General features: G+C 47.6%; 1 protein-coding gene across 1 annotated transcript in view; it reads right to left on the minus strand.

Annotated features, from left to right (window-relative positions):
- LOC136157432 (polycystin-1-like protein 2) overlaps nt 1-27,863 on the minus strand; it is a 107,081-nt gene that overhangs the window by 6,031 nt on the left and 73,187 nt on the right. The window contains exons 27-40 of the mRNA XM_065919327.1: nt 26,074-26,220; nt 23,625-23,824; nt 22,721-22,938; nt 21,672-21,888; nt 18,626-18,854; nt 17,247-17,451; nt 15,946-16,042; nt 12,826-12,963; nt 11,294-11,479; nt 10,077-10,404; nt 7,677-7,810; nt 5,925-6,052; nt 3,328-3,488; nt 1,422-1,632 (exon numbers count right to left, since the gene is read on the minus strand). Of these exons, the coding sequence (XP_065775399.1) occupies nt 1,422-1,632; nt 3,328-3,488; nt 5,925-6,052; nt 7,677-7,810; nt 10,077-10,404; nt 11,294-11,479; nt 12,826-12,963; nt 15,946-16,042; nt 17,247-17,451; nt 18,626-18,854; nt 21,672-21,888; nt 22,721-22,938; nt 23,625-23,824; nt 26,074-26,220 (2,599 nt within the window). The remainder of the gene's footprint in view (nt 1-1,421; nt 1,633-3,327; nt 3,489-5,924; nt 6,053-7,676; nt 7,811-10,076; nt 10,405-11,293; nt 11,480-12,825; nt 12,964-15,945; nt 16,043-17,246; nt 17,452-18,625; nt 18,855-21,671; nt 21,889-22,720; nt 22,939-23,624; nt 23,825-26,073; nt 26,221-27,863) is intronic.

Genomic DNA, 27,863 nt, shown 5'->3' on the forward strand with positions numbered 1-27,863 from the left:
CAATACTATCCACGTCCACAGAGCCTTCAAATGGGTGTGTGTACACACTTAGTTCTGTAGGGGATGCACATGCACCTGGGCTCACACACCAGTCACTCGGAGGCCACTGCTGTGGTCTCCCAGATGGTAAATCTACGGCCTATTAATGGAGCTGCACTCTCTGAAGCCCCAGCCTCTCTGCTCTGGAGGATTTGGGTTGGATGAACAGCAGTCTTCTGCCTGGGCAGGACCAGCCTCCCCACCATATTTTCCTCTCACCACAGTCACCCTCTCCTCAAAGATTTCCCATAACTCTTGCATCAGAGGGAAGCCCCGCAGTTCCTCGACCCTGAGTTGGTGACTCCTGGTCCCACAGGACACTGCAGTGTCCTTGCAGCCCACGCACTGCAGATGGAGGACTGAATAAATCCACATGAATTAAAGGATGGGATGGGGTACTTTTAACAAAGCCAGATTTCAGCTTCTTAGCCAGTACCCTCCATTACTTATTCAGCATACTTCATCCCATTTCTGAGGGTAGGAGAGGAAGATGGGATGGGGTCAGTGGCGTGAGTGCCAGGACTGGGGTGAAAAGGGCAGGGAAAAGGTGAGAGGTGGAGTGGAGACTAGGATAAGATGGACTGCTGTGTGGTAGGGACAGCGGGGGGATGACAGAAGCTGAGAGACTGGATGGGGCAGGGTGAGAATTGGGAAGGGGGCTGGCGTGGGTTGGGACTGGGTGAAGGGTCACAGAGAGGTGGGAGCCTGGGTTACAGTGGGAATCAGACTTGGAGAGGATGGGGCTGAAGCTTATTTAGATGGAAATCAGCATGTGGCAGAGGGTCTTTGTTTCTTATTTTACTCGATAGTAAAAAAATAATCGATAGTTCAAAACAAATTTTTTCAGTCACATAAGAGCATGATTGTCAAAAAGCTCTCAATGTTAAGGAGCTAAATGAAGTAGTTTCGGCCCTTCTAAGTTCATGCCTCATGTGTAGGGCATCAGGCACCAACCTGGCCTACAGTCGTGTCCATCCTCTCTCCCCCATCTCTGCCCCACCTCAGGGTCAGGGACTGCCCACTTCACCTCTGCATCCCCTGGCCTGAGGGAGGGCTCTGTGCATGTTGGAGTAACTGGGATGTCAGGAGAACTGGCCCTTAAGGCAGAGTCAGTACAGAAAGGAGTCCTTTGTGGCAGATAGTCGGTCCCTTCAGTCTTAGAGACTACACTTCCTCACTCTTACCCAACCGAAGTGTCCATCCTCTGCCATTTGGGGTGACCAGTTCATGAGCTCCCAACTGAAAGGCTCCAGACTTAGAAAGAAGATCCACCATCTCCCTCAGATTCCCAGGGTTTTCCTAACACCCCAACTCTCCACCACTGAGCAGCCTTTACTTCTGAGGAGACCAGCCCAGAAAGTTTTCCCAAAGGAGCCACTCACTGCGATGGAGTAAGCCAGGAGCATGATAACGATGACGACGATAAAGCCTGAAATGTCCCCCCAGGCACGACGCAGAGCTGACGTGATCATGTTCGTTTTGGGGTTCAGCCTGAGCAGATGCCAAAGCTTCACTGTGGACAGGAGGACCAGGAAGGCAAGGATGTAGCCAAGGGCAGCGTCAGCTGCTGCAGTCTCGCTGAAGCTGATCCCTCTGTGGGACCGAATGGGGAGACTGGTCTCAGAGACAGTGAGAGCTTCAACCAGCGCTCATCTGTCAAGATTAGCCTGATCATGGTCTGGGGACAGAGCTATCCTAACACCCCCAGCCAGGCAATGATGACATGGTGGTCATGGTGAGGGTGAGCATCCTGGATACCAAAGGGACAGTGCTGGTGGTGGTCACGGAGCTGTTACCTGACAGTCTTGGTTAGTGGCCACAGAGCTGAGGAAGAATGACAAAGGAGGAATCCTCCCAGGCTTGAGAGGACGGAGGCAAGGGAGTTCCACGAGCCTCCCCTCCTGGTTTGGGGGTCCCTGGATGCCACGTCCTCCTGCACACCTGTCTGAGCGTGTATCCACACCATCCTTACATTTAAAGGAACGATGGAAGTACCATCCAGTTGCTGTGCTGAGGAACCTCAATTGCATTGTTCCATTTGACCTTCAAGACCACAGGGTTAGGTATCACATCTCCATTTTACAGATAAGGACAGATAGTTGGTACAAGGTCACATAGCTAGTGATATAGTGACAAAACTAGTGGTGGAAGAATGAGAGTTGGAATCCAACTGTGTCTCATTCCACAGTCCAGGCTCTTCCTGCCATCCCACCCTGCCTTTCATGCCCCTTTTGTGCCTGCCTTTGTACGTCAATTCAGTCTTAATGTTGGTGCATTATCAAGTATGACTTATACCTGTATCTATTGACATGGATGGTGAACAGGTTATAGAAAAAATTATATGATCTGAAGTTTATAAAAGCATTTAATATACATACATAATGCCTGAGAAAAGCCACTCTTCTGTTTAACCTCCTGCCTTCTGTTTTCTCCCTTTTGAGGGGTTTGTGAATGAAGTTTGTTAATAAAGGACACAGTCTAAGATAGAGTGCAGAGTTCAGATTCTAAGCTCTGCATTTCCTTGCTGTGTGACCTTGCATAGACAACCTCTCTGAGCCTCAGTTGCTTCATCTGCAAAAGAAGGGATAACATCATCTCTTAGAAGTTCTGGGAAGATTAAAGTAGATGAGATAATGCTTTTATTTTTTTTATTTTTATTTTTTTTTAGATAATGCTTTTAAAGTGGTGTTTTTATGAATGTGTAAGGTATCCAACAATGACTCAATAAATGTTAGCCATATCTATACAATCAATGGATATTTCAGAGTAAGTACTGAGATCCTGGAGACATAAACTAGGTTTGAATTGTTTCTCTGCCGCTTTTTCGTTATGTGGCATTGGGGAAGTCCCATTACCTCTGATTTCCTTATTTGTGAACTGGAGTGATGACAGCATTTACCTCCGTGGGTTCCCCTGAGAATCTAATAAATCAGTACCTCCTGCACAGCACAGAGTAGACTCTTGGTAAATAGCAGCAGACGTGGGTCGACTGGGCACTAATACCTGTAAAGACCCTCCCTGCAAAGCTGGGGGGACCTTACAGCGTGTCACATAGTGCTATGCTCTGGTAAGATTTGCAAAAGATTCTGTTTTTGTCTTCGAGTCCTCTCCAGTTGTGTATGCTTCAGACCCTAAATCTAAGTGCTACAGCTAGAGTTATTTTTTAAAGAGTAACCCCGGATCCTCTGAGGCAGATTTCAGAAGCCTCTCTCTGGGCCACTCAGAGCTGGAGGCCTCTCAGTGTCAGTGTCAGTGGTGGGAGCTGGGGGCTGAGGCAGAGTCACTTACTCCTCCCTGTGTTTCCGGTAGCGCTGGAGGTCACGCTCCACCAGGACGGCCCTCTTCACAAACACCGCCAGGGCACTCCAGCTGGCCAGGATGATGGCCAACTCCAGAATGTTCCACTTGCTGTGGAAATAGCACCACTTTTGCTTCCTCAGGAGCTTGCCCTGTGAAAGGAGCCAGAGGTCCTAACAAAGGCTGTGTATCTCTAGGGGCTTCTCAGAGCCCTGGCCTCATATGCATAGAGCACCAGGGGCCCCTCCTCAATCCTGTGCATTGACCTCACCTGTTCCCATCATCAATCGGGGCTGCAGGATTTGTGGGTGTTTAAGAGAAAGTACAGGATCTAATAAAAAAAACACTTAATTTTCTCAGATGCAAAAAAAAAAAAAAAAAGGTGGGGGGGAGAAGGGAGAAAGAAAACTCTCCCCTCAAAAAAGCATTTACTTCAGAAAACTTATAATTGTGAATTCTTTCTCTGCCTCTTTGAGATGCAAGAACTGTCCTGGTGGCTCAGACAGTAAATAATCTGCCTGCAGTGCAGGAGACCCCGGTTCAATTCCTGGATCAGGAAGATCCCCTGGAGAAGTAAGTGACAACCCACTCCAGTATTCTTGCCTGGGAAATCCCATGGACAGAGGAGCCTGGCGGACTACAGTCGGACATGAGTGACTAACACACACATAAAAGCCAATACATAAGAACTGACTTGACTCTTAATTTGAGGTATATGTAAATCTTTTTAAATCTAAACAATCCTCTTAAGTGAAGTGAAGTCATTCAGTCTTGTCTGACTCTGCAACCACGTGAACTGTAGCCTACCAGGCTCCTCCGATCCATGGGATTTTCCAGGCAAGAGTACTGGAGTGGGTTGCCATTTCCTTCCAGGGGATCTTTCCAACCCAGGGATCAAACCTGAATCTCCTGCATTGCAGGCAGACATTTTATTGTCTGAGCCACCAGGGAAGCAAAAACAATCCTCTTGCCCAATGTTAAAAGTCAGGAACTTTTTTCTCAAGGGCCAAGGAGTCATCTCTTTGAAATGTAATCATCAAGGAATATAGAGCCCTTATCTCCCAGTTTCCCTGGGAAGGTAGGAGCCAAGCCACTTGGTTACAAGTTGGAAAATTACCTCCTATTGTAAACGTAGAGGAAGTCTATTTTTTTCTTTTGGTAAAGGCAGTTAGCAAACTCAGGTGGCTACCACAATTAACAGGTGAACTTAGGTTGAACTAGTGGCATAAACAATCCTACAGTGGTATAAATGGTGTTCTAAGTCCTCTTAAGGATTAATCAACATTAATTTTAAGAGTGGGTGTGTAATGGTTTTGTATCTGCCTGAAGGTATGCAAGGGTGAGATTTCTTTGTCTTTACAACCTCTTTATCAGATTGTCTGGGATGAGCTTCACTTTCAGTTTAATGCTTTGTTGTTTTGTTGCTAAGTCATATCTGACTCTTTGAGACCCCATGGACTGTAGCCTGCCAGGCTCCTCTGTCCATGAGGATTCTCCCAGGCAGGAATACTGGAGTGGGTTGCCGTTTCCTTCTCTGGGGGGTCTTCCCAACCCAGGGATTGGGCACATGGCTCCTTCATTGGCAGGCAGATTCTTTACCACTGAGCCACTAGGGGCTTCAATGCCTAATCAATTAAAAAAAAAAAAAGTTGTTTTCTTAGGGGGAATGGGGAGTTATTGTTAAATGGGAACAGTTTGTGGTCTTGCCCTCCATCTCAGCCTTTTCCCTTACATGCAAGAGAATCTTGTGTTGTCTGTTCCACTTCCTTCCTCTTTCCCACTCCTCTGGAAGAAGGACATGTGTTTGGCTGGTAAGAGGCTAAGTTCACCTCTTTTATAAAGAGATGGAGGGATTTTTAACTGTTTAAGCAGCGTGATGAGATGGATTTAAGAGTTTTAGAGAGAGGCTTTCGAAGCAGCTGCAGGCAGAGTGTGAGGGCAACAGAGAGGAGAGGTGGGTGTGGATGGGCCTCCTTTGATGTTGTTAGAGAAATGCAAGGACTTAAACTGCTTCCCTGGTAGCTCAGACGGTAAAGCGTCTGCCTACAATGCGGGAGACCCGAGTTTGATCCCTGGATCAGGAAGATACCCTGGAGAAGGAAATAGCAACCCATTCCATTCCAGTATTCTTGCCTGGAAAATCCCAGGTCTGAGGATTCTGGTAGGCTACAGTCCGTGGGGTCGCAAAGAGTTGGACACGACTGAGCGACTTCACTGTCACTAAACTGCTATAAGGTAACTGTTGGCTGGTGGTTTTGAATTGGCAGTGCTTAGAGACCATGTGGAATCCAGGTTTATGGATCAGTGTGCAAGATGGTGGTAAATGTGGCAAAGGGGATTTTTCCTAATTCCTAGAGACCACTCAGGAAGGACCATCCTAAAAGTCTCGGTTCCTGAGAGGTGCCTGAGCTAGTTCAGCCCTTGGGACCAGCAGGGGACGTGGAAGCTTACCATGGCACACAGCTAAGCAGAACATCTTCCTCCCCCTTCTTTAGGTCCCTTCCGAGGGACAGGGGACTAGGGAGAGAGGACAGGCAGGCACACGCCCACTCCATCCTCACTCAGGAAGCCACAAGCCCGCCCCTCACCTGCACAACCATGTAGTAGAGGAGGAACAGGAAGTAGACGATCTCCGCGGCTACCACGAAGGGGTGCCAGCCGTCAGTAAAGGGGTACAGGCGTAGGCTCTGCAGGTGCGCGTGTGCAAAGAAGGTTCCTGCAAAGCAGAGCGTGTTCTGCTCACCACGGCCACATGCCCACTCAATACCAGAAGTCATCAGTGAGATGAAGTGAACTCAAGCCCTTCCAAGGGGTGACCGCAGGCAGAAAAGAAAATAGAGGTCCTTCTAACCCACAGACCAAGGGGCTGAACGGGGAAGGCCAGAAACGGCTGCCGTATCTGACAGGACAAGGCGGGCTGCAGTGGAAGATAGGCCTCCGGCCTTTTCCTTCAGCATCAGCCATTGTGCCCTCATCACCTCCAGCCACAGCACACCCGCTTGCCTAATGTCAATTTACTCCAAGTTGGCTTGTTTAAGGCCGTTTCATCTAAAGAGAACGCTGGAGATCAGTTCAGCTATTAACCAATATGCCTAAAATTCAGCCTTCTTTAGAATTCTTTTTCATCCATTTATGTCTTTTCCTAGACCAATTTGACTAATAAGGCTTCTGCCTGCAAAGACAAAGGCGGTCCAAAAAATGGCAGACTGGAGAGATACCAACCACCTGAGACCTTGCTGATATCAGCGGGCTGCTGAATCAACTAGACCAGAAACCTACACCACACTTCTCATTTGTAGAAATAAATTAATCAGGCTGTGTTGGGGACAAATTGTTTAAAACGTTCTTAAACAGCCAAAGAGATGGCAAAAAGAAATAGGAAATTACAAGACGTGCGAATAAATCCCCCAAAAAGGATTTAAAAGAAACTTTTGACAGTAGCGAATGATAATAGAAGTTGAAAGCCTTTTGCTTTTCACTTTACACAGTCCTGAAATCTTAAAAGAACTACAAATATTACTTTTTAAAATACGTAATTTACAGAATTCCCTGGCAGTCCGGTGGTTAGGACCCTGTGCTTTCACTTCAGGGGACCCAGGTTCAATGCCAGGTCAGGAGAGTAAGATCCCACATGCCACAAGGAGTGGCCAGGAAAAAAAAAAGGGTCATATTTTAAAAGTTCTATTTTTAAAACAGAGGTGGTAGATTTTAGGAAAATTGATTATTAGCTGAAGAGGCCTTAGATCAGTGTTTTTAGTGGATTGTGATTAGCATTAAAAAAGGGTGGAAAGCAGGAAATGGAGAGAAAGAATAGAATGCAAAATAGAGTATTACATGTAGTTAAGGAAATTATTTTTGAAGCCCTTGTCTGAGTTATGTTTTAATATATTGGTATGTGTGTATTAGAATTTGATGTAAAATGAACTTTTACATGTAGGTTGCATGTAACTTTTGCAATGTAGGTTGAGGTACCGCCAAGTAAAGTGTGGTTTAGGTGAAGTTATCTGTTACCAGGTCACCCCCTCCCCAGCCCTTCACAGGGCCCCCATCCCCTCACACAGGAGAGTGGAAAGCTCAAGAACATGAGCTGCCTTCAGACCCCAACTGTCTCCTAGACTTCAGAGACAGGCCAGAGAGAAATGCAGGTAGCCAGGAAGAAGGGTGGAGCAGCCCTGAAACTTTGCCTTTAGGGGCAAAGGCAGAACCAACACCCTTTGGCAGTATTGCCCAAACAACCTTTCGCCCTGGAGCTCTGGCCTGGGGGTGAGGAGCCCTAGGCCAGAGGGAGGGGTGTCTATCATCTGGAACATGCAGATAGGTTCACATGCAAGGCTGCCCACCAAGGGCGCTGGTCTCCAGAGTCAGAGTGACAGTACAGAACAGGTTGACGTTAGCATTGTAGACCGTGAACTCCACAAATACGGCTCTGGTCAAGCTGTCCAGCCAGGTGTTGTCAAAGAGATACTGGAGGGTTCTGTGGAAAGAGGAGCATTTAGGGATGTCTCAACACACAGGGGCTCCTTGCCCTCTCAGCCCAGGGAGGAGCCCAGCGCTTCCTGTCAAGATTCCTCCCTCTGTTTCTGCTCTGCACCCCAAGCCCCAGGGCCTTCAGGCTGCTCCTGGGAGTGCAGAGGATCTAAAAATGTGGTCCCCAGACTACTAGCATCACATCATCTGGAAACTTGTTAGAAATGCAAATTCTCAAGCTCCACCCCGGCTCTCCCCAGTCAGAATCTCTGGGGGTGGGGACCTGGGAATCTGTGCTTTGGTGAGCCATCCAAGGGATCATGATGTGATTTTTTGGTTTGTTTTAACCATTATCCACCTCTGTCTCTTTTTTAAGTATAGTTGATGTACAATGTTAGTTCAGGTGTACAGCTTAGTGATTCAGTATTTTTATAGATTTTAATAACTTCCATTAAAAATTGTTACAAAGTAAAGCCTATAATTCTCTGTGCTGGACAATATATCCTTGTTGCTTGTCTATTCCATTTTCATTTTTATTATTTTTTTGGCATGTGAAGTAGCATGCGAGATCTCAGTTCCCTGACCAGAGAGACCAAATCCATGCCCCCTACAGTGGAAGCATGGAGTCTTAACCACTGGACCACCAGGGAAGTCCCAATCTTATACATAGTACTTAGTGTCTGATATATTTTAAAGTTTGAGGACATGGTGTTAAAGGAACCACATAGAACATTAGGGGCTTAGGCAGGCAGCAACTCTAGCTGCCACAGTCCCTCTTGGGCTGGCAGTTCACAAAACCAGTTCCCGGAGATCTGCTCACAGGTGTTACGGGAACAACATGTGTCAGAGAGACCTGGGTTCAAAACTTGCCTGCCTTGTGGGCAAGCTGATAACATCTCAGGGTCTCAGCTTCCTCATCTGCAGTGGTGTTAACACCAATGCCTCGGGATCATTATGAAGAGAAAATAGAAATGTGTGTGTGTGCATGCAGTATTAATAACAATAGCTGTTACTAGAGCAGTAATGATGGGCCTGTTTTAAAATATGCTCCATCCCTGGTGGGTTTGGTGCTTCCCTGGTACCTCAACTGGTAAAGAATCTGCCTGCAATGTGGGAGACCCCAATTCAATTCCTAGGTCGGGAAGATCCCCTGGAGAAGGAAAGAGCTACCCACCCCAGTATTCTGGCCTGGAGAATTCCATGGGGTCTCAAAGAGTCAGACGTGACTGAGCAACTTTTACTTTTCTGGTGGGTTTGCATCCTGTTGAATGTGTCAGTTGTTCTGAGTGGCAGGAAAACACCTCTTATGTGGAAATAGACTATTTCTGGCCTGTCCTTAATCCCAGGGGACCCCGTCAGGTGTTTTCCTTTGGAGTTTGTTACCTCTATTCCTTGATGTTGTAATAATGCAGTGGAGGAGCCAGAGGTTCACACGGGTTTACTCAGTCACCTGGATCTACACCACTAACAGGAGCTGTGCCAAGTTGCAAACCTCCAACACTAGAGTGTGCTGGGAGAGGCAGTGTGCGTGAGCCCTGAGTGTCCCCACACATTCATGCCGAATGTTTCAGAAACGCAAGGCTCTGGCTGGGCTTACCCAGGCCTCTTCTCAGCGCTGAGTTTGCAGTGAGCAACTTCAAGGAATGGGGTGACGTCCTCCTTCAGACAAAGAGGAGGCTTGCTTCTGCCACTGTAGAAACAGTGGATAAAGTGCTCCATGCGTGGTGTTCCTCCTTGGTACTGTCACTCCCTGCATGGGCAAGCATCTATCATGGCCCTTCCTGGGGACTGACTCCCATCACCATGAAGCTCTGCTACTGTTTTTTGCTGTGAGGAGTGAAATCCTTTGTCTCTGACCTAGGAGTCTTGTGTGTTCTGCCAGCATCCATAAAACAAACTAGCATGTTAGCTTATGAGTAGGTAAAACCTCAGACCTTGCAAATTCATGGTTAAGGTTTACGAGCCCTAACCACTTCCTACTTGCCTGGTGGTGGGTGCTTTGTATGGTCCTGAGTTCCCCATTCCTCTACTGTTTCTAGCCAAAGCCACCAGGCTTGGTGCCCCAGGCTGAGAATCCTGGAGGCAGGATTTCTCTTCCAACTTGGAGACTGCATAGTTCCCAGTGGCCTGAAAATACAACCTGAGTCCCTCTGAATCCCCACAAGGATAAAATGAGCTTGACTCAGTCCTGTTTTGAAGGCTGCACCCACCAATCAGACCTGGAATCAAGTAAATGTCTTTTCTCTGCTGCACATGAATCAAGTGAGCCTTACCTTGTTGCACTTTGGCAATCAGTCCCCAAGGGGACCACGTAACCTCCTCCCCGGTACACGGTGAGTTTGCCCCAGAGGGGATACCCTCGGCGCTGGCTCTGGCTCTGGTACCGCCAAGCCTGGGAAAAGTCATTGCTGTTGTTGAGGACAGAGGCACTCCAGCCTTCCCCATAGTCTGACAGGTCTTCCACATCCAGGGAATATGGTGCATGGCACCTGTCAAGAAAAGCCTGCAGCTGCGGGGCAAGAAGGCAGGAGCTGTCCTGGACCCTCACTTGACGAATCTGGGCACTGCCAACCAGCTTGGCGTTCCCATCAGTGACAAAGCCTGGGGATGAGAAACATGTGGGTAAATATAGCCATCAACATTGTCTTAACACCTTCCAAGCTTTTTGGCCTGGTTGCTAACACGACCTCCAGTGTACCCACGTAGAATCGGCCAGGAGAAGTTCATGGCCAACCACATTCAACCATTCATCACCGTCTCCCCACCTTGGACCTGGTCTACTTTTTGCATGACTTCTCTTGAGGAATGACACACCCTACCCAGGCATCATCTTGGAGACCATTTTTGTCCTTTCCCTCAATGCTCGTCCTGTGAGTCAACAGGGCCCATCAGGAGTGCGTCTTCGATGTTCCCACCTCCGTTTCTCCGTCACCTCTGCCTCTTGTCCTTACATCAGTCCCATCATTTCTCCCTAGCTTCCTCACCTACCTACCCTCTCCTCCAGCTTCCATGTGCTGTTTACACCACAGAACTGATTATGGTACTGTCACACAAAGAAGCTGTCAGTGGCTCTTCACTTGCTTAAACATAAACTGTGAACTCCCAGAGCCTTCATGATGTGGCCCCTGTTCCTCTCTCCTGCTTGGCTTCTCACAGGTCCTCTGCTCCTCCCTACAAGGCAGCCACACCCAACACTCTGTAGGCCCAGGAAGTGTAGTGCCTTGGTGTTGCACGCTTGCCTTCGCTCAAGTTGTCCTTTCTGCCTGGCACACCATTTCCACCTGGCCAACTCCTACTCAGTTATCTAAGAAGGAGGTTCTCTACTATGCATGCAGGGAGGGTTAGGGGCCCTCAGAGGGTCTCTCCTTCAAAACATATGGTCCTGTGGTTATTGGTTCTCTGTAAGGCTGATGTTGACAGTGACCCACTGCTGTTCCAAGAAAGGAGTATGTGCAAGGTGCTAATATACATCCTGGGCTGGGGGCAATACCTGGGTAATGACTGTACAGGTTGCTCACGAGGGTGGTGTTGGCCCATGTGAAGAACTGCTGGAAGCTCAGCACGGTTGAAAAGCCTCGGGTGAAGCTGCGTTCGAGGTGTCTGTTGAAGTGATAGGCGCAGGGGTCCCTCTGCCCATAGGTGACCAGCAGCAGCATCCACAGAAAGCCCAGGTATGCTGGGAAGGGAGGCACAGCCCCTCATCAGGCAGAAGTCCCAACTCCTACCAAGCCCAGGGCAGGGTGTGGAAAGGCACATGACTCAGAACAGTTGAGGTCTTGTAGACCTGCCACTCGCCCCTCTGGTGACAAAGGAGCCAGTCCTTATAAGGACAGCAGAAAGGAGCAAAGGTCCACAGGCTGTGAGCCTCTGCCTGGGTTCAAATTCCAGCTCTGACATTTCCTATCCGTGTGGCCTTCACAAGTGACTTAACCCTTCTGTGCCTCCTTCTCCTTGTCTGTGAAGTGGGGATGAAAATTCTGTCACACAGGGTTGTGATGGAGTCAACAAGTTAATGTTCATAAAGTACTTAAAATAGTGCCTGCATGGACTTCGTGCTGTTTGAATGTCTCTTAAAGAGAATTTTTTTAAAAACAGGGCTCCGGGGACTCCCCAGGTGGTCCAGGGCTTCCACTGGAGGGGGCATGGGTTCGATCCCTGGTTGGGGAGCTAAGACTCCACACGCTGTGTAGCACGGCCAAAAAAAAGCGGGGGGCGGGGGGCAGGTGGCAGTGCTCTGCCATGTTGCAATGCTGAGGATAGAGCAATAAAGATGGCAGATGTGTTCCCTGCCCTCATGCAGCTCACCTGTAAACACATGAGTGTGACCTAAAGGCCACTAGGTACAAAGACTTAGTTTAGAAAGCCCAATGTTAGAATCACGTCAGGGATGCATAACCTTACTGAACCGGAATCTCTGGGTTCAGGGCTTGGGAATATGCATTCTGGTACACCGCCCCCCCCCCGCCAACCTCAAGATGACTTACTGGAGCTCTGCCCACACCCCTCTTGTTCTTCGTTCTGTATATGTAATTCCTACACAAGCTCCCCAACCTGTGCTTTGGCCACACGTGCTTGGCCAATGGAAGCACAGATGCAAGCATGGCCTCCTTGTCATGGAAACTATGGGGGAGTGGGGTTTCATGAAACAAAAGAATGAACCAATAAGGAAGAAAATATGAGATCCAGGCCACAGCTTCAACACAGTAGAATAATAAAGAGAACTCTCAGGCCCCAGTGAAGAGGGACCTCAGAATGACAGTAGCCAGTCCTTACAAGACCTTGTCAGAGGACTCCAGAGAGACTCCCCCAAAAGATGAAGAGACAAAATGTGAATGCACATCTCAAGAGACATCTAGAACACTGACATATAATCAGGAGTTGACCAATGCCTAGAAAACCAAATAAACAAGCAGAACAAAGAGTCAAAAAAGAAAAAGAAAAGAGATTGCACCAAATCTGCTCAAGTCTTTGTTAAGAACCAGCAAGTGGGAAGGTCGCTCATAGGTAATCTTGGCTGCCTACCTAAGATTTCTCTGATTAATGCAAGCGCTTTCTGCTCCTTGAGGTGCGTGGTTTTCATCTTCTCAATGTCAGAGGCCAGAGGTGGCCGGTAGATATCCCTTCTGCTGTTTCTTCGCGCTCGGAACAAGGCAGAGGGGTCTGTGAAAGTGAAGGGCGTAAGAGCAGTCCCCCAAATGAGCAGTGGAGCCAGGCTGTACATTTGCAACCAAGAGACTCCCTCACCAGGTACCAGGGGACCCACCATTCCCACTCTTCGGGAGCCATTTCCCAACACTGCCCTCCGTGCCTCTGCCTGGGCTATCCCAGTGCCCAGGATCCTGTCCCTTCTTCTTCAGGAACAAATGCCTCCCCTCCTGTGGTCTCACTGATCACTGGATGCAGTCTTCCTGTGTTCCTGGACTCTAAGGGGGATCTCAGTGCTTCCCAAACTTGGTAAGTTGAGGGTATCTAACATCTCAAAGTCCTGTTATGTCTAATTCCAAGTATATTCTTTCTCTGACCACTTTATTGAGCTATAATTTTCACAAACTCACTCCATAGAAGCCTACAATTCAGTGATTTTAGGAAATTTATAGAGTTGCACCACCATCACCACAACCCAGTTTTAGAGTGTTTCTGTCACCCATAGAGGTTCCCTCATGTCCCTGCTCCCACTGTATCTCCACCCTCAGCCTCATTAATTTGCTTTCTGTATCCATAGATTTTCTTTCTAGACTTTTCATATAGAGTCATATGTACATAGTTTTCTATATCTGGCATCTTTCACTTAGTGTAAAGATTTCATGCTCATCCATGTTGTGTATGTTAGTAGTTAGTTTCTTTTTATGTTTGAGTAGTATTCTGTTGTATGGACAGGCTAGCTTTTGTTTAATTCACCTATTGATGGATATTTGGATTACTCCTTGCTTGGGCTATTAAGAATAATGTGACTATGAATGTTTTGTATGGACATATATTTTCATTTCTCTTGGGTAGGTTCCTTGGAGTGGCTAAGTATCTTTTGGCTATTGCGAATGAAGCTACTATGAATGTTTGTGCACAGATTCCTGTATGAAAATAAGTCTTCATTTCTCTGGGATGAATGCCCAAGAGTGCAATTGCCGAGTCATATGGTAAACCCATTTTTAGTTTTGAAAGGAACTGCCAAACTGTTTTCCAGAGTGTCTGTACCATTTTACGTTCCCACTGGGACTGTGTCAGTCCTCCAGCTCTCTGCATCCTTGTCTGCATTTGATATTAACTCTGTTTATAGGCAGTCTGATATGGGTATACTAACCCAACTGTCTTTTTAGATCCATGCCCCTCTGTCCATCCCCACTGCTAACACATGCCATCCCCAGTCTAGGACCATTTCACTAGTCTTCTAACTGGCTTCTCCACTCCTACCTGTGACCCACTACCTCTGGTCTCCAAGAGCAGTCATAGTAATCTTCCTAAAATCACAAATCTCCTATCTGAAACACTCCAAAGCCCCAGCATTGCCCCAGGGCACTACGTGACCTGGTCCTCACTCACCTCTCTGCCCTCATCTTGAACCACTCCTTCCACATACACACAGCTCCCCATGCTGTAGCCACCCTGTCAGTACCTGCTATAAAATGACAAGCTGTGGTTCCATCTCAGGGTCTTCGCACATACTCAGTGTTCAATCCTTCCCTCTCCCATCCTCTGGGAGACAGCTTAGGTACCCCTTCAGCAGGGAGGCCAGTACCCTCTTATTCTACCCTCCTCATTCTTTCTTACAAGTCGTTTTGTACATATATTTGTTTACTGTGTCTCCCAAATGGGCTGTTTATTCCAAGTGTGCTAAGTTGCTTCAGTCGTGTCCAACTCTTTGTGACCCCGTGGACTGTAGCCTACCAGGTTACTCTGTCCGTGGGATTCTCCAGGCAAGAATACTGGAGTGGGTTGCCATGTTCTCCTCCAGGGGATCTTCTTGACCCAGGGATCAAACCTGAATCTCTTACATCTCCTGCCCTGGCAGGTGGATTCTTTACCCCTAACACCACAGATGCCCTTTATTCTAAGAGCAGTAACCTGTTCCAGCCAGTCAGTGCTGTGTTGCAAGGGCTGAGCAGAGAGCAGGGATTGACTTCAAATAGGCAAGAAGGAACTTTTGGGGGTAACACAGCTGTTCTGAATTGTGGTGATAGTTGCACAACTCTATAATTTACTAGAATCAATGAATTATACACTTAAAGTGATTGGACTTTATGTAAATCATTTTCCCAAGCCAGTGTACTGCCTGGAACACAGCAAGTACTCCCTGGATAAATGCCAAAGGAATGACCAGTGAGTATTTAATTGATCGGGAGGCAGACGTCTCTTTGGAGAAAATTAATCTTTTGCTTGGAAGATGGTTTTAATGGAGTTTTTGGATCTGCAGAGCCAAAACCCTAATGAAGGATGAAAGAATCCCGGCCCATGAGGAGGTCACCATACTGCATGGGGATGTAGGGGTGTGGGCTTTTGTTTGCTCCCGTTTTTCCTTGAGAGTCAGAATCTCTACGTAGACTGTGCGAGTGTTGATTCTGTTCTGTTTGCCTGTGTGTGTTTTGCAATTCTCTTATTGAAGGCACCCTCAGGAGTTTTGGCTGGAAAGGTGAGAGGTCAGGTTGGGGGGAAGAGGTCTAGTCATGGGCTCCTCTGACCAGAGGCAGCATGGCTGTGTTCCACTAAAATGCTTTACAGAAGCAGGCGCTGGGCTGGATTTGGGCCCCTGGCTGTTGTTTGCAGACCCTTGTCTGAGAACCCTAATTACAACTCTCTTACCCCTCATTCTCACCCCTCACCCCCACAACTTGTATTTTGGTTTTCTAATGACATGAACCCTGGAGAGGAATGCTTGCTTGCTATTACACAGAGGATGATGGCCCCTGCCGAACACGGACCCCACAGTGCCTCTTCATGCTTGGGTGTCAGAAAGGCTTGGATAGGGAGGAATGAGGTTGCTCAGGAGACAGAGGAGGAGGCACTTGTCCCTGGATGGTCTGGGGGTGCCTCACCAGTAGGGTGGAGTCTGATGGGGAGCAGAGGTCTGAGCCCAGGATCACCCAGCGGCTGAGCTCTGTGGGCTCTCTTAACCCCATCAGCCCCTGCCTACACCCAGGGAGCCGTTACCTGGGCCGGAGAGACATCCCAGGAGGGGGGCCACAGGCTCCTCCTCATCCTCCACGCGCTTCAACACCAGCGCAAAGAAAGCTGCAAACCCCAGCACCTGCAAAACACCCACCGTGTGTTGAAAACTCTTGTCAATTGGGACAGGAGCCATGCTCTGGGGCAGCCAGGTGGGAACCAACCCGTCCTCTGCAGAGAAGGCACGTGGTCATGAAGTGTGTGTGCGCCTGGTCACCTGCCAGGCTGAGACAGGCAAATCCTTGAACTCACCCTGCTTCTGGTGTGTCCTGAGTCCTCCCACTCGCTGCTCTCCTTTTGCTCAGCCTTTCTGTTACCTCTCAGCCTGGTACTTACACCTCCCTAGAACATACACCTGCCTCCTCCCTCTGTCTATCCCTCCCTTTCTGTATGAAGTAATTCCTCCCATTACATTGTCTTTGCACCCACAGCATAGAAGCGTAAGGCTCAGGACTCTGTTCTTAATATTCTCGGACTGGATTGGGGCAGGTGTCAGGAACTGTTGCTGGTGGGGGTGGGTGATGAGGAGGATTCCGCAATGCTGTGTAGGTAGAAAGAGTCTCTATAAATGTTCCCTCATTTCTTTTTTTTTTTTTTTTTTGTTCCCTCATTTCTATAGCTTCCCTCTACCCCAAGCCAGGATTCCTACCGTCTGGCTTCTTCCAGGCCAGATTCAGTGACTCTGACTGCTCACTTGCATAATTTTACATTTTCAAGAATAGGAGTGTATTTCCAGTTCATGGACACATCTAATGACTTGGTGGGTTTTTTTCCTGAAGATAAAGGTCTTGTGGCATTATACATGCCACAATCAAAAACATCCTAGCCCTGAGGAAATAGATCACTCCTATTTTACATGTGACCTAGGGCAAGATTTTTTTGTGACCTTATCCTCTTTTGTTGTTGTTGTTCAGTCTCTAAATCTTGTCTGACTGTTTGTGACCCTGTGGACTGCAGCACACCAGGCTTCTCAGTCCTTTACCATCTCCCACAGTTTGCTCAAACTCATGTCCACTTTACCTCAGGTTTTCCCACCTGTAAAGTGGAAGTGAGGACCCTCCCGAGGGTGAGAGTGATGATGAGATGCCAGCATCTGGCCATGAGGGAGCGTGAGTTATCCTGGTAATTACCTTCCTGCCCCAGGTCCACCCAGAAGTGGCACTCCAGTGGGTTTGTGAATGAACAGATGAGGGAACTGCTGAAGCCTAAGGACAGAGCAGCTGGCAGGAGGAAAAGCGTGGACAGAGGGGAGGAGAACACGAGGGCAGCCCCACGGAGGTCCTGACCTTCAGTGGCTGGGTGACAAACACGCTCTCCACGAAGGAGACAGCCATGGAGATGAGCCACTTGAGGGAGCTGGTCCGCCCATAGTGCAAGCCGTAGAGCATGGTGAAGAAGGCTGCCACCCCGCTTGTGACTACCACCAGGAGCCAGCCCACCAGGACACACCACCAGGGCAGGCCTCGAGGGAGCTTGCTTGCCTGTAAGGAACTGCAGGAGAGGGTGGATATAATCAGTGTGGCCCCATCTGGGCTCAAGTTCAACTCCTACTCCACCTCCACTAGCTGTGTGACTTGGTCAAGCTCCTCGACCCCTCAGACCCTCAGTTTTCTCCTCTGTCCTGTTCTGTATTCTGTCTGATATACATACACGTATGCCATTGAGGTCATCTTTATTCAATGCTTACTAGGAGCCAGTCCCCATACAGACTGCTGTATACAGATGGCAAGCCTAGAAGGCTGGTACTATATAATTGTTTTTATTATGAAAATTCCCCATTATACAAAAATCAGTGAGTAGACGGAACCCTCATCAACTACTTTCAACAACCATCATCTCCTTGTCACTTATTTAATCTATTTCCACATTTTCCCCCCTGAAATATTTAAAAATAAATTCCACACATAATATAAAATTGTCACCAATTATTTCAGAATACATCTCAAAAATGGTCATTTTCTCACTCAGTTATGGTACTATTGTTGGGGGAAAAAAAGAAAATTTCCTTCTTCCCTTTCTAGATTCTTCTGGCTGGTTTAAATTAAATTGACATGAGACAGATTAACAGGAGAAAAAGCAAATTTAATTACATATGTATGGGGCTTCAGAAGAATTTAAGACCCAAGGACAAGTTAGGCAATTGAAGGTTCTGAGAACGGGATTGGAGCTTGGGACCTCAAAGGGGAGGAAGGCAATTCACCTGGAGATGAAAGCAAGTGTTTGGTAAACAAATGCTTACTATGCCAGGTCAAGAGGACTCTGGAGAGGACTCTGTCTCCAGGCCCTTCTACACCTAGCCTGTATTCTTTGTAGATGTCTTTAGTGATACTGCTCTTTATGGGCCAGGGCCTTTTAAATTCTTTTTAGGTCTGGACCAAGAGATAGGTGTTATCATTCCCATATTACAGATAGGGAAAACATGGCTCAGAGAGGTTGAGGGACTTGTCTAAGAGCATGAAGCCTTGAAACACCCATGTGAAAATGGTTATAAACTGTAAAATGCTATACAAAGGGCTCTAATGGTCATCTGGTAAAATCACCCTGTCCAAAGTCCTCTTCCCTGAGTCGCTGCTTTCTGGGGAGATCTGGATGAATAACCTTCTGAAGTTGCCCAGATGCTCTCCCGGCAGGTCCCTAGGCTGGGAGCACCAGGGGAGTGGATTACCTGGAGTGTGCTGGGGGCAGGGTTCCAGCCTGTGCCTCCAGACAGCCCTTCAGGGTCTGCAGCTGCCCTAGTGCCTTGGTGTGGCTCTGACCCTGGGAGGAGCCCTGGGGCTCCAGCAGCAGCAGCTCTTGCTCCAAGTGCTCCAGCTGAAGGTAGAGACACTGCCGGTAGGCACTGTTCTTCCAGGCATCACTTGGGCCCACCTTGGGCCTGAGGCGTTGCATGTTTTCTGGAGGACAAGGGAGAGAAAGAGCATCGGCTGGTGCTGAGTGACAGAGTAGACTGCCTGCAATAGAAACAGGAGTGTTGATGACGATTTTCTTATATCAAGCACTTTTGATATGCCAGGCCATGAGAAATCTGAGATTCAGAAAGATGGAGTACTCAGCCCACACTGTCAGTTAGGATTTGAATGTACTTCTTGCCCGAAAATCCCATGGACAGAAGATCATGCCAGGCTACAATCCATGGGTCCACAAAGAATCAGACACGACTGAGCAACTGAGCACACACACACTGCTTGTCTTTTATCAAGGGCATTTTCAAAATTTCCTTACACTTAGAAGAGATGAGCATAACATACCTATTGCCCTCCCACAGCATATACCCACATTTTGTCAGTCTTGTCTCTGCCCCACAATGTTTTTGTTTTTTTTTTTTTAATTTCTGGAGTACATAAAAAGCAAATCCTAGACTCAGAGTTCTGTCATCTGCAAATATTTTAATATATACAAGATTTTAATTTGAAGCCAAGTTTCCTGTTGCCAAAGATGGTCTAAATCTTGATCTTTTGTTTTTAGTTTTTTTATTATGAAAAATTCTAAATTGGAAAAGAGAATGAGATGAATCTGTACCCATTGCTCAAAATTGTCTCCTCATGGCCAGTCATATCTCATCTAAATTCCAAGCCCCATGTCCTGACACTAAATATTCTCCTGTATCGGGAAAGGGCTCCTTTTAAAAACAAAACCAGTGTCATTATTAATTTTTAAAACAATTAATAATAATTCCTTAACAGCATGAAACAGCCAGTGAAAAAGTTTCCCCTGATTACTTCTGAATGTTCTTCTCCAATTCTTTTCTTCAAATTTCATTTCCTAAAAAGTGTTTAAAAGATCAAAGGTGTTTTATGTCTTAAATTACAGAGGTAAAACATATTCATGCAAGAAAAACACACTTTTGACCCTTTCCACTGTTTCCCCATACCTTCTAAGGGAAGCTTGGCCTCTGCAGGTAGAGCCTGGCCTGGGTCCCTGGACCCTGAGATGGGAGACCGGCACCCTCAGGGCTTTCTCCTGGGCAAGAAGGGCCCAGGTCTGGACCAGAGTTCATTTTCATAAAGGGTGCATGTAAATGGATATAGAAGCTGGCATGATGGAGGATCCTGGCTCCAGGACCCCTCTCCAGTCACGAGTGAGAAGTGACTGAGAAAATAAGTGATGTGGAGAAAGTAGAGACGCAGACCAGCTGTGGGTAAAGGCATGGCGACACAGACCCTGCCTCCCTTGGCTCAACCCAGGCCTCCTACCCACCCCCCTCTTCCTGGGCCTCCCTCACTGACGTCACAGCTAAAATGTCCAGCATCAACAGCCTTGGTGTTGCAAGCATTCTGGCAGTGTTTCCGGAAGATGCCATCACTCCCAATCATAACCACTTACTGAATCCCTGCTCTGTGTCAGTCTCGGGTCTAAGCAGTTCACGTGTCCAATAACCTCACTGAGTCCTCAGAACCAGCCAAGGAGAGGGCTGGATCAATGCTTCCATTTTACAGGGGAGGAAATGGTTTGCTCAGGGAGGTTGACCAGCTGTCCAAAGCTGCACAGCTGCTCTTGCATGTGGGAGAGCCCCAGGTCTGACCAACTCCAGAGCTTGTTCTAAGGCCCATGCTGTGAATGCCTATGACCCCCAAACAGGACCCAGTGTCCAGTGTGGGCATCAGCAGAGCTTCTATGGGGACGACCTTCACAGGCAGCTGGAGCCCAGCTCTCTGGGGCTAATCTTCCAGCGTGGCTGGAACACAGGGGTCAAAATGGGGCTGACCGTGGGGTCAGCATGGGCCTGGCCAGGTGGGCTTTGAGTGCTCCAGTAAGGAACTGGGACCTTGTCTTCATGGCAGTGGCTCTCAACATTCAGTCCACATAACAGTCACCAAAGTAACTGGTTAAAAATGCAGATTCCTGGCCTCACTCCAGAAAATTTAATCCATTGTATCAGAAGTGGGCCGAAGAGTTATGAATTCAAACTCCCCAATCTATAGAGCCCATTTTTGTATTCTAAAGAAGGTTAAGACATTGATCAGCCTTGTGTGTTAAAAATGGCAGCATACTTAAGCCACACCACCAAATATGGCAGCCACTTGCCATGTGTGACTATTTAAATTAAAATAAAACCAATTTAGTTCCCTAGTCACACTGGCCACGTTTCAAGTGTGCCAATAGCTACTTGTGGCCAGTGGCTGCCATATTGGTCAATGGAAACATAGACCATTCCTGTCACTGTGAAACATTCTATTGGACAACTGGTCTAAGCACTGGAGACAGTGATCTAGGTGGAAAGGTGCAAGAGGGGAGTCACACTAGTTCAGACCAGAATAATGTGTAGTACACATGTGTAGCTCTCCACGTAATTCATGATTCAGCAACAAGCAATGTGAAAGCAGTACAGGAGATGCTTAGGGGCTAAAGAGCACATGGCTGGAGACCCTCTTGTGGGCTGAGTGGTTGAGTTGCTCCTCTGAGGAAAGGACAGGTCAGCCAAGAATAAAGGCTGAGTAGACATTAGCTAAGTGAAGAGAGGAGAGAGAACATTCTAGATCAGAGGACCAACAATGTGCACAGGCCTTCATGGGAAGGCACCTTGGAATTATGTGGAGACCAGGATGCCTGCAGTACAGAGAGGGAGGCTCTGGTGAGTGGTTGGAGTGGAGGCTAGTGAGGGAGACCCTGGGAGGACTTCTTGAGCCCCTAGTGATACAGACATGACCCTCAGTCCTGCATCCACCTGGCTTCAACATACCCCCTCAAAGCAGAGAAATATCAAGACTCACCTTTTACTTGTACTGACCCAAGAGTGAGTGTTAAAGAGGCCCCTGTCTGACTGACTTCATCTGAGAAGACCTGCCCTGCTTTGTTCTGTCGACAGATGATGTCTTCCATCAAGGCCAGCAGTTGGTTGATGTTCATTGAGTTTGTGGAGTCCCAGCCCAAGAGAGGGGGTGGCATCTTCAGAGCTTTGAACAGGGAGCTGACAAGTCTCCACAGATCCTGCAAGTCACCCAGTGGGAACAGGATGTGAGCTACAGGTAAGGGGATAGCAGAGTAATCAAGAGCACTCACCCTGGGGCTGGACATTCTGGGTCTGATCCCAGGTCTGCCTACTGAGACATGACCTTGGACCACCTTGAGCTTCTGTTTTGTCTTGCATAAAATCTCTCTTCTAGGATTCCAACTGACATATTTCAGGCTATATTCCTCAAAGTGTGGCACATAGTAGCTGCTCAATAAATGCTTAATGAGTGCATGAATACAGAGGGAATTCTTTCTGTGTACTTCTAGCCTGTGATCTGTAGTGAAAGTATGTATTTTGTACAGAGTAGGTACCCAAAAAAGGTATCTGTGCATGTATGAATGTATGTTGTAGGTCTTTGCTTGCACATGAGTACATGTATATAAACATGTGTATCTGTACATGTGTGTGTACATGTGTGTGGAGATGTGTGCATATTGTTTGCATATATGTGTGTGTTGTAGATGTGTGGTGTGTATGAATGTGTACATGTGCCATGTGTATAAGCATTCATGTGGGTACGTGTGTGCATGTATGCACTGTGCAGATGTACATTGTGTACATCTATACATGTTTGTGGATGTATCTATGGTTTGTGTGAATGTGTGTACATGTGGCATGTGTGTGCATGCATGTGTACATGTCATGTACATGTGTTTGCATATATGTGTGTGAGCGTGTGTGTGCAGTTGATGAATCTTGGTAACCGATGCTGTCAGACAACATGGACTGCAGGCCTCAAACCCCAGTCCCCACCCCAACTTCTTCCCAGGCTAGAGGTCCCCCTATGCTTCCGGGGTTGAAACCTGCCTTGGTCACTGCTTCAGGCGTCAGAAGGCCATCCTCCATGGGCTGTGCTGAGGGCGCCAAGCTGAGGCGCCTCCTGTCCCATTTCCCAGCATTCTGCTCCTTGGCTACCCAAGGACGGGTATTCCGAAAGATCTGAACGATCAGGAGGTTGATGGGGAACATGAGGAGTGAGCTCTCCAGCCCAATCATCACTTCCTGCCAAGTGAACTCGATTTGACCTGGGGCAGACGGAGGGCAGGGGTCAAGGAGAGAGTCCCCTCCACCCCTCCCAGAATGTGACTGTGCAACAAGGGTTAACCTTGCCTGAAGAGAGGTCTGCCCCTTGAATGGCTCCAAGGCTGGGGGCTGGGGGGTAGTGACCACTAAGCCCTTGGGATGTCCTGCGTGGTGGGTATGCCTTTGTTTACCTGGTGTCTTGAGCCATCTGGTATACTCTGTGCTAACAATGTGATTTATGGTGGGGGCCTTGGTTGCCCTGTATCACCTCAGTGCCTAGAAGAGCGGGAATCTTAGGTCAGTCATCCAGGGTCAGCCATGTCTATGTTAGCGTGCCCCAATAAAAACTAGACACTAAGGCTCAAGAGAGGATCCATGGTTGGCATTACTCTGCACGTGTGATCACATGTCATTGTCTGGAGGAGTGAGTGCCATCCAGACTCCACTGGAAGCTCAGTGCCTAGTCTCCCATGGTTCCTGCCCCACATGCCTCTGATTTTGATCTATATCCTTTCTCTAATAATAATTATGAGTATAATGGCATTTTTGACTTCTGAGTTCTTCTAATGAGTTATTGAACTTCAGGGTAGTCTTGGGACCTCTAGAATTGCATGGCATTTCTGGGGCAGTGACAACTCATGTCTACTGCCAGTAACCTTGATCTCCATGCCTTGAGAGTGGGAGTTACCCAAGTCCATCTTTTGTTCAGCTGGGTCCTTGGGGACACCCCAGAACATGATGCTGGTCAGCATGGTGCAGAGGAGCAGTGAGAAGCAGCAGGACACCCTCTGGACACGTGTGAAGTTGCTCCGAGCTGAGCTACTGAAAATGGAGCACCAGATGTGGCCATCCTGGAAGCCTTTGGAAGTCTTCATGAAAAACAGGTGGCTGTGGATAGACCAGGGGAGAGGGACAGGCATTTAGGGAGGCAGGAGTAGGAGAGAAGCCTGGTCTTTTTGGAGCAATCCTGTACTGAGAGGGAGGATTTGTTTCTAAATTCTTCATCTGTTTTTTTCTGTTATAGAAGAAATACAGCATCAGAGTAGCATCATTTAGAATTAGTGATGGGGACTCTGGACAGTGTGGTTGGAACCCTGGACAGGCCTCTTACCTACTGTGTGACCTCAGGCAAGTTACTTTACTTTTTGTACCTCAGTTTACTTATCTGTAAAATGGCGGGGAGGTGGTTAATAACAGAAAGTGCTTCACTGGATTGATGAAAGGATTAAAAGTGATAAAAGCATTTGGCAAAGTAGCTGACATACAGGTAAGTATTCATCAGTGTTAGCAATAATTTTTATATAATAATATAACTCTTAATATTATTTACTTTGTTATAATTAGAGCTTTAGAGAATAGTGGTTAAAAATCCCAGGCTTTGGATTCAGACTGAGTTGAGAGAGTAAAAATTGTGAGACAGGGTCTCAGAAAAGGCATCACATTCTCGTAAAGAATCTGTATTATTTCCCTGTGAGTAGAATGTAGTTCAACCTCAGGAGCTTTTCAAAGGTGCAGATTCTGCTAATAGAGTGTCCAGAGCAGAGATTTCCTACTGTCGCTTGTTCTGATTGGTCAGTGCCAGCACCCTCCAGGGTTGTACAATACTTTGACTGTCACTCGAGGGAGTGTGGATGCCCTGGACTCAGAGTAAAGGTGAAGAAAGAGAGAGAGGTCAGTTGCCAACGACAGTGTCCATGTTATTTTTCTTATTCAGCAAATATTTGATGCCCCCAGTCCTGTGCCCCAGGCTGTCTGCTGGGCCCCCAGGTTTCACAAAGATGAGAAGCTCCTGTCATCAGAGAGCTCGTTGCCAGGTTCCTAGGCATCACGTGTGCTGATGCGGTTGGAGATAAGATCTGCTCCTGGAACTGAGTACTTAGCCTGAACCGCAGAGTGTACCAAGCACATTAGCACATCGTTCCACGGGACCCGGGGCCCCCTGTGGGGTATGCACATTGACTGGTCAGTTTTCAGATGCGGAAGCTGAGACCTGGGGAAGTGCGTGACTTATCCAAGGTCACACAGCAAGTCACTAGCAGGCGTGTGGGACTTTATGACCTGTGCCCACATCTGTTTTATGCCTCTGTTGGGGTCCAAATCTCTCTGGTTCAGACTTCTTCCCCCTTGGAGGCTGAGCTGCTCCCAGTGGCAGCTGGGAGGAAATGTCGCCTTCGGTAGATATACTAGAAGTAGACCGAATGCCCGTGTGTAGGAAAATTGTGGGGCATCCATTCTGAGGAATATCATGCAGCCAATAAGGAAAGTTTGACTCAGAAGTTTGACCCTCAGAAGGATGTGTGTGATATATTATTAAAGAAAAAAGTGAAAAGTGAAAGTGAAGTCACTCAGTCATGTTTGACTCTTTGCGACCCCATGGACTATAGCCTACAGGCTCTTCCGTCCGTGGGATTTTCCAGGCAAGAATACTGGAGTGGGTTGTCATTTCCTTCTCCAGGAGATCTTCATGACCCAGGGACTGAACCCAGGTCTCCTGCATTGTAGGCAGATGCTTTACCATCTGAGCCACCAGGAAAGTCCTTAAAAGAAAAAAGGCAACATATTCAGGATAATATGCTATTTTATTTATTTATTTTTAACATGCTGTTTTAAAAGATACAAGATAAACAGCAGTATGTGGTGTCCTGTGTGGGTGGGTGTACAGGCGTGTACATTTGTATCTGCTTATGTGTGTCTGGGAACAGATGTGGAAGGGTGCACGACAGGGAAGGGGATGAGGGAGTAAGTAAAGCATGGGAGACGCTGAAAAATGCATCGAGAGTAAAACGATGTGAAGAAGAGGCTCCACGTGGCCAGACGTAGAATCGCCATTCAGATCAGTCTGTTCACTCATATAAAAAGTATTATTCTGTGACGTGTGTAAGGAAATTTGGATAACTGTTCCATAACTGTTATCACCACCTGAAGATAATTCTGTCTTGAAGGGTCCATGTCCCTCCAGGGCCCTTCTATCACAGCAAAAAAACCTGATTAGTCATTAATATCACACATTCAGAGCTACCTAGACCTGCAAGCTGAAACATGCTTTTATTTGGCTGAGACTGAATTATGATGCAACTCCTCTAGGGATGAAATAACAAAGTAAAAGAGCATTTGCTCTAAAGAAAAAAGAACAGTACCTAAATTGTTTCCTGTCCTCCTCTGTGGCCACCGGAAATACCTTGTCGAGGACACAGTCTCCGACATCGATGGACAGCCATGAGTTGCAGAGGAAGTACCACTTCCAGTCCATTGCTAGGTCATGCACCAGCACACGGCTTACATACCTGGAGGGGATCCACAGTTTTGAGGATAATGTTAGGCGGATGAGATGTCTTTGGACCCCTTGAAGATAATGTTAATATATTGCAGACCTGAACCCAAGAACAAGAACTAAAAAGACACTTTGTATTTTTCTTCATTGCTGTTAGTGCCTTGATCAAAATGCCCCAATCAGTGGGTGAATTTGGCTTCATGTGGGGCATTCAGCTAGTGTAGACCACCAGCTTGGAGGCTGCCAAGTTTTCACAGGTATGCTGTAAGAGCATGCATTCTGAAACTGTGAGCCCTCATGTAGGGCAGCAAGCCCAGGGTCACCGTCATGATGCAAGCAGGAAAGGCGAGTTGTTTGGATCACGTGTCCAGGGAGGTGCAGGCTCGAGCACACAAACCTGGTCTACCCCTGGGCCTCCATCTAGAGAATGGGCCTGCCCTCCATCTGGGACTCAGGGCTCTGTGGTGATCATCAAATCTGATTTAGGTCTTTGAGGCCCAGGGAAGAAATGAAGTCATCTTGCCTCTGCTGGGAGGTCAGATTCAGCAGCAGCTGTTTTCCCTGTTGCCTTATAGGGAAATGAGACTAATGATATCAATAGGCATTCTTTTTTTTTAATTATCTACTTTTATGTTTTATTTATTTAAAAATAATTTTATTTATTTTTATTTTTGGCTGTACTGGGTCTTTGTTGCTGTGTGGGCTTTTCTCTAGTTGTAGCGAGTGGGGGCTACTCTTGGTTGCAGTAAGTGGACTTCTCATTGTGGTGGCTTCTCTTGTGGAGCATGGGTTCTTGGGCACTCAGCCTTCAGTAGTTGTGGCTCCAGGGATCTAGAGCTCAGGCTCAAAAGTTATGGTGCATGGGCTTAGTTGCTCTGACACATGTGGGATCTTCCCAGATCAGGGATCAAACCCATGTCTCCTACATTGGCAGGGGAATTCTTTACCACTGAGTCTCCAGGGAAGCCCAGTAGGCACTCTTTATTGGGCATTTACTGCACAGTGGGGATTATGCTAAGAAGCTCTTGACAAGCATTTTCTCCTTTCATGGAGGATAGTCCCCATCAGGCATGTAAGAGCCACCTCTGTTGAGGTCACACACCCTCCTGAGGTGGCTGACATCCAGTGCCCATTGGGTGAGGCGCCTGCGTGTGATCAAGACCTGGACATCTCAGCCCAACTCAGCACAGCTCCAGAGCTCCCTGTGTGGTCAGCTGAGCTGTCTCTGGGCTGCATCAAAGCTCTTCTGCCCATCCTGCTTGCTTCCCTCCCTGTCCATGGGTTGATCATAGGCATCCCTTGGGTAAACAGCCTCCATATTCAACTTCATCTCAGAGTTTGCATCCTAGGAACCAACCCTCAGCTGAGGGTCTTAATCCTTTAAGTGAGTCAAGGACAGTGGTCGAAATGCTGTGTTTTCCAAAAGCTGCCAGCCACCGGTGAGTGTTCAGGCTGGAGGCCACTCATCTGGGCCTCAGACAAAATGGGGAGGAGTCTTGACTCTGAGCTTGCCAGTTGTGTGACCTTGTGCAAGTCAGTTAGTATTTCCCAAGCTTAAATTCACCCACTTATAAAACAAGGATAATAACAGCATTTGTCTCAGAGGGTCAATGAGAATTAGCTTAGTGCTCTGCAGTGGAGCCGTTCTCACATCTT

This window comes from Muntiacus reevesi, chromosome 2 (genome assembly GCF_963930625.1).
Source record: "Muntiacus reevesi chromosome 2, mMunRee1.1, whole genome shotgun sequence".
NCBI lineage: Eukaryota > Metazoa > Chordata > Mammalia > Artiodactyla > Cervidae > Muntiacus > Muntiacus reevesi.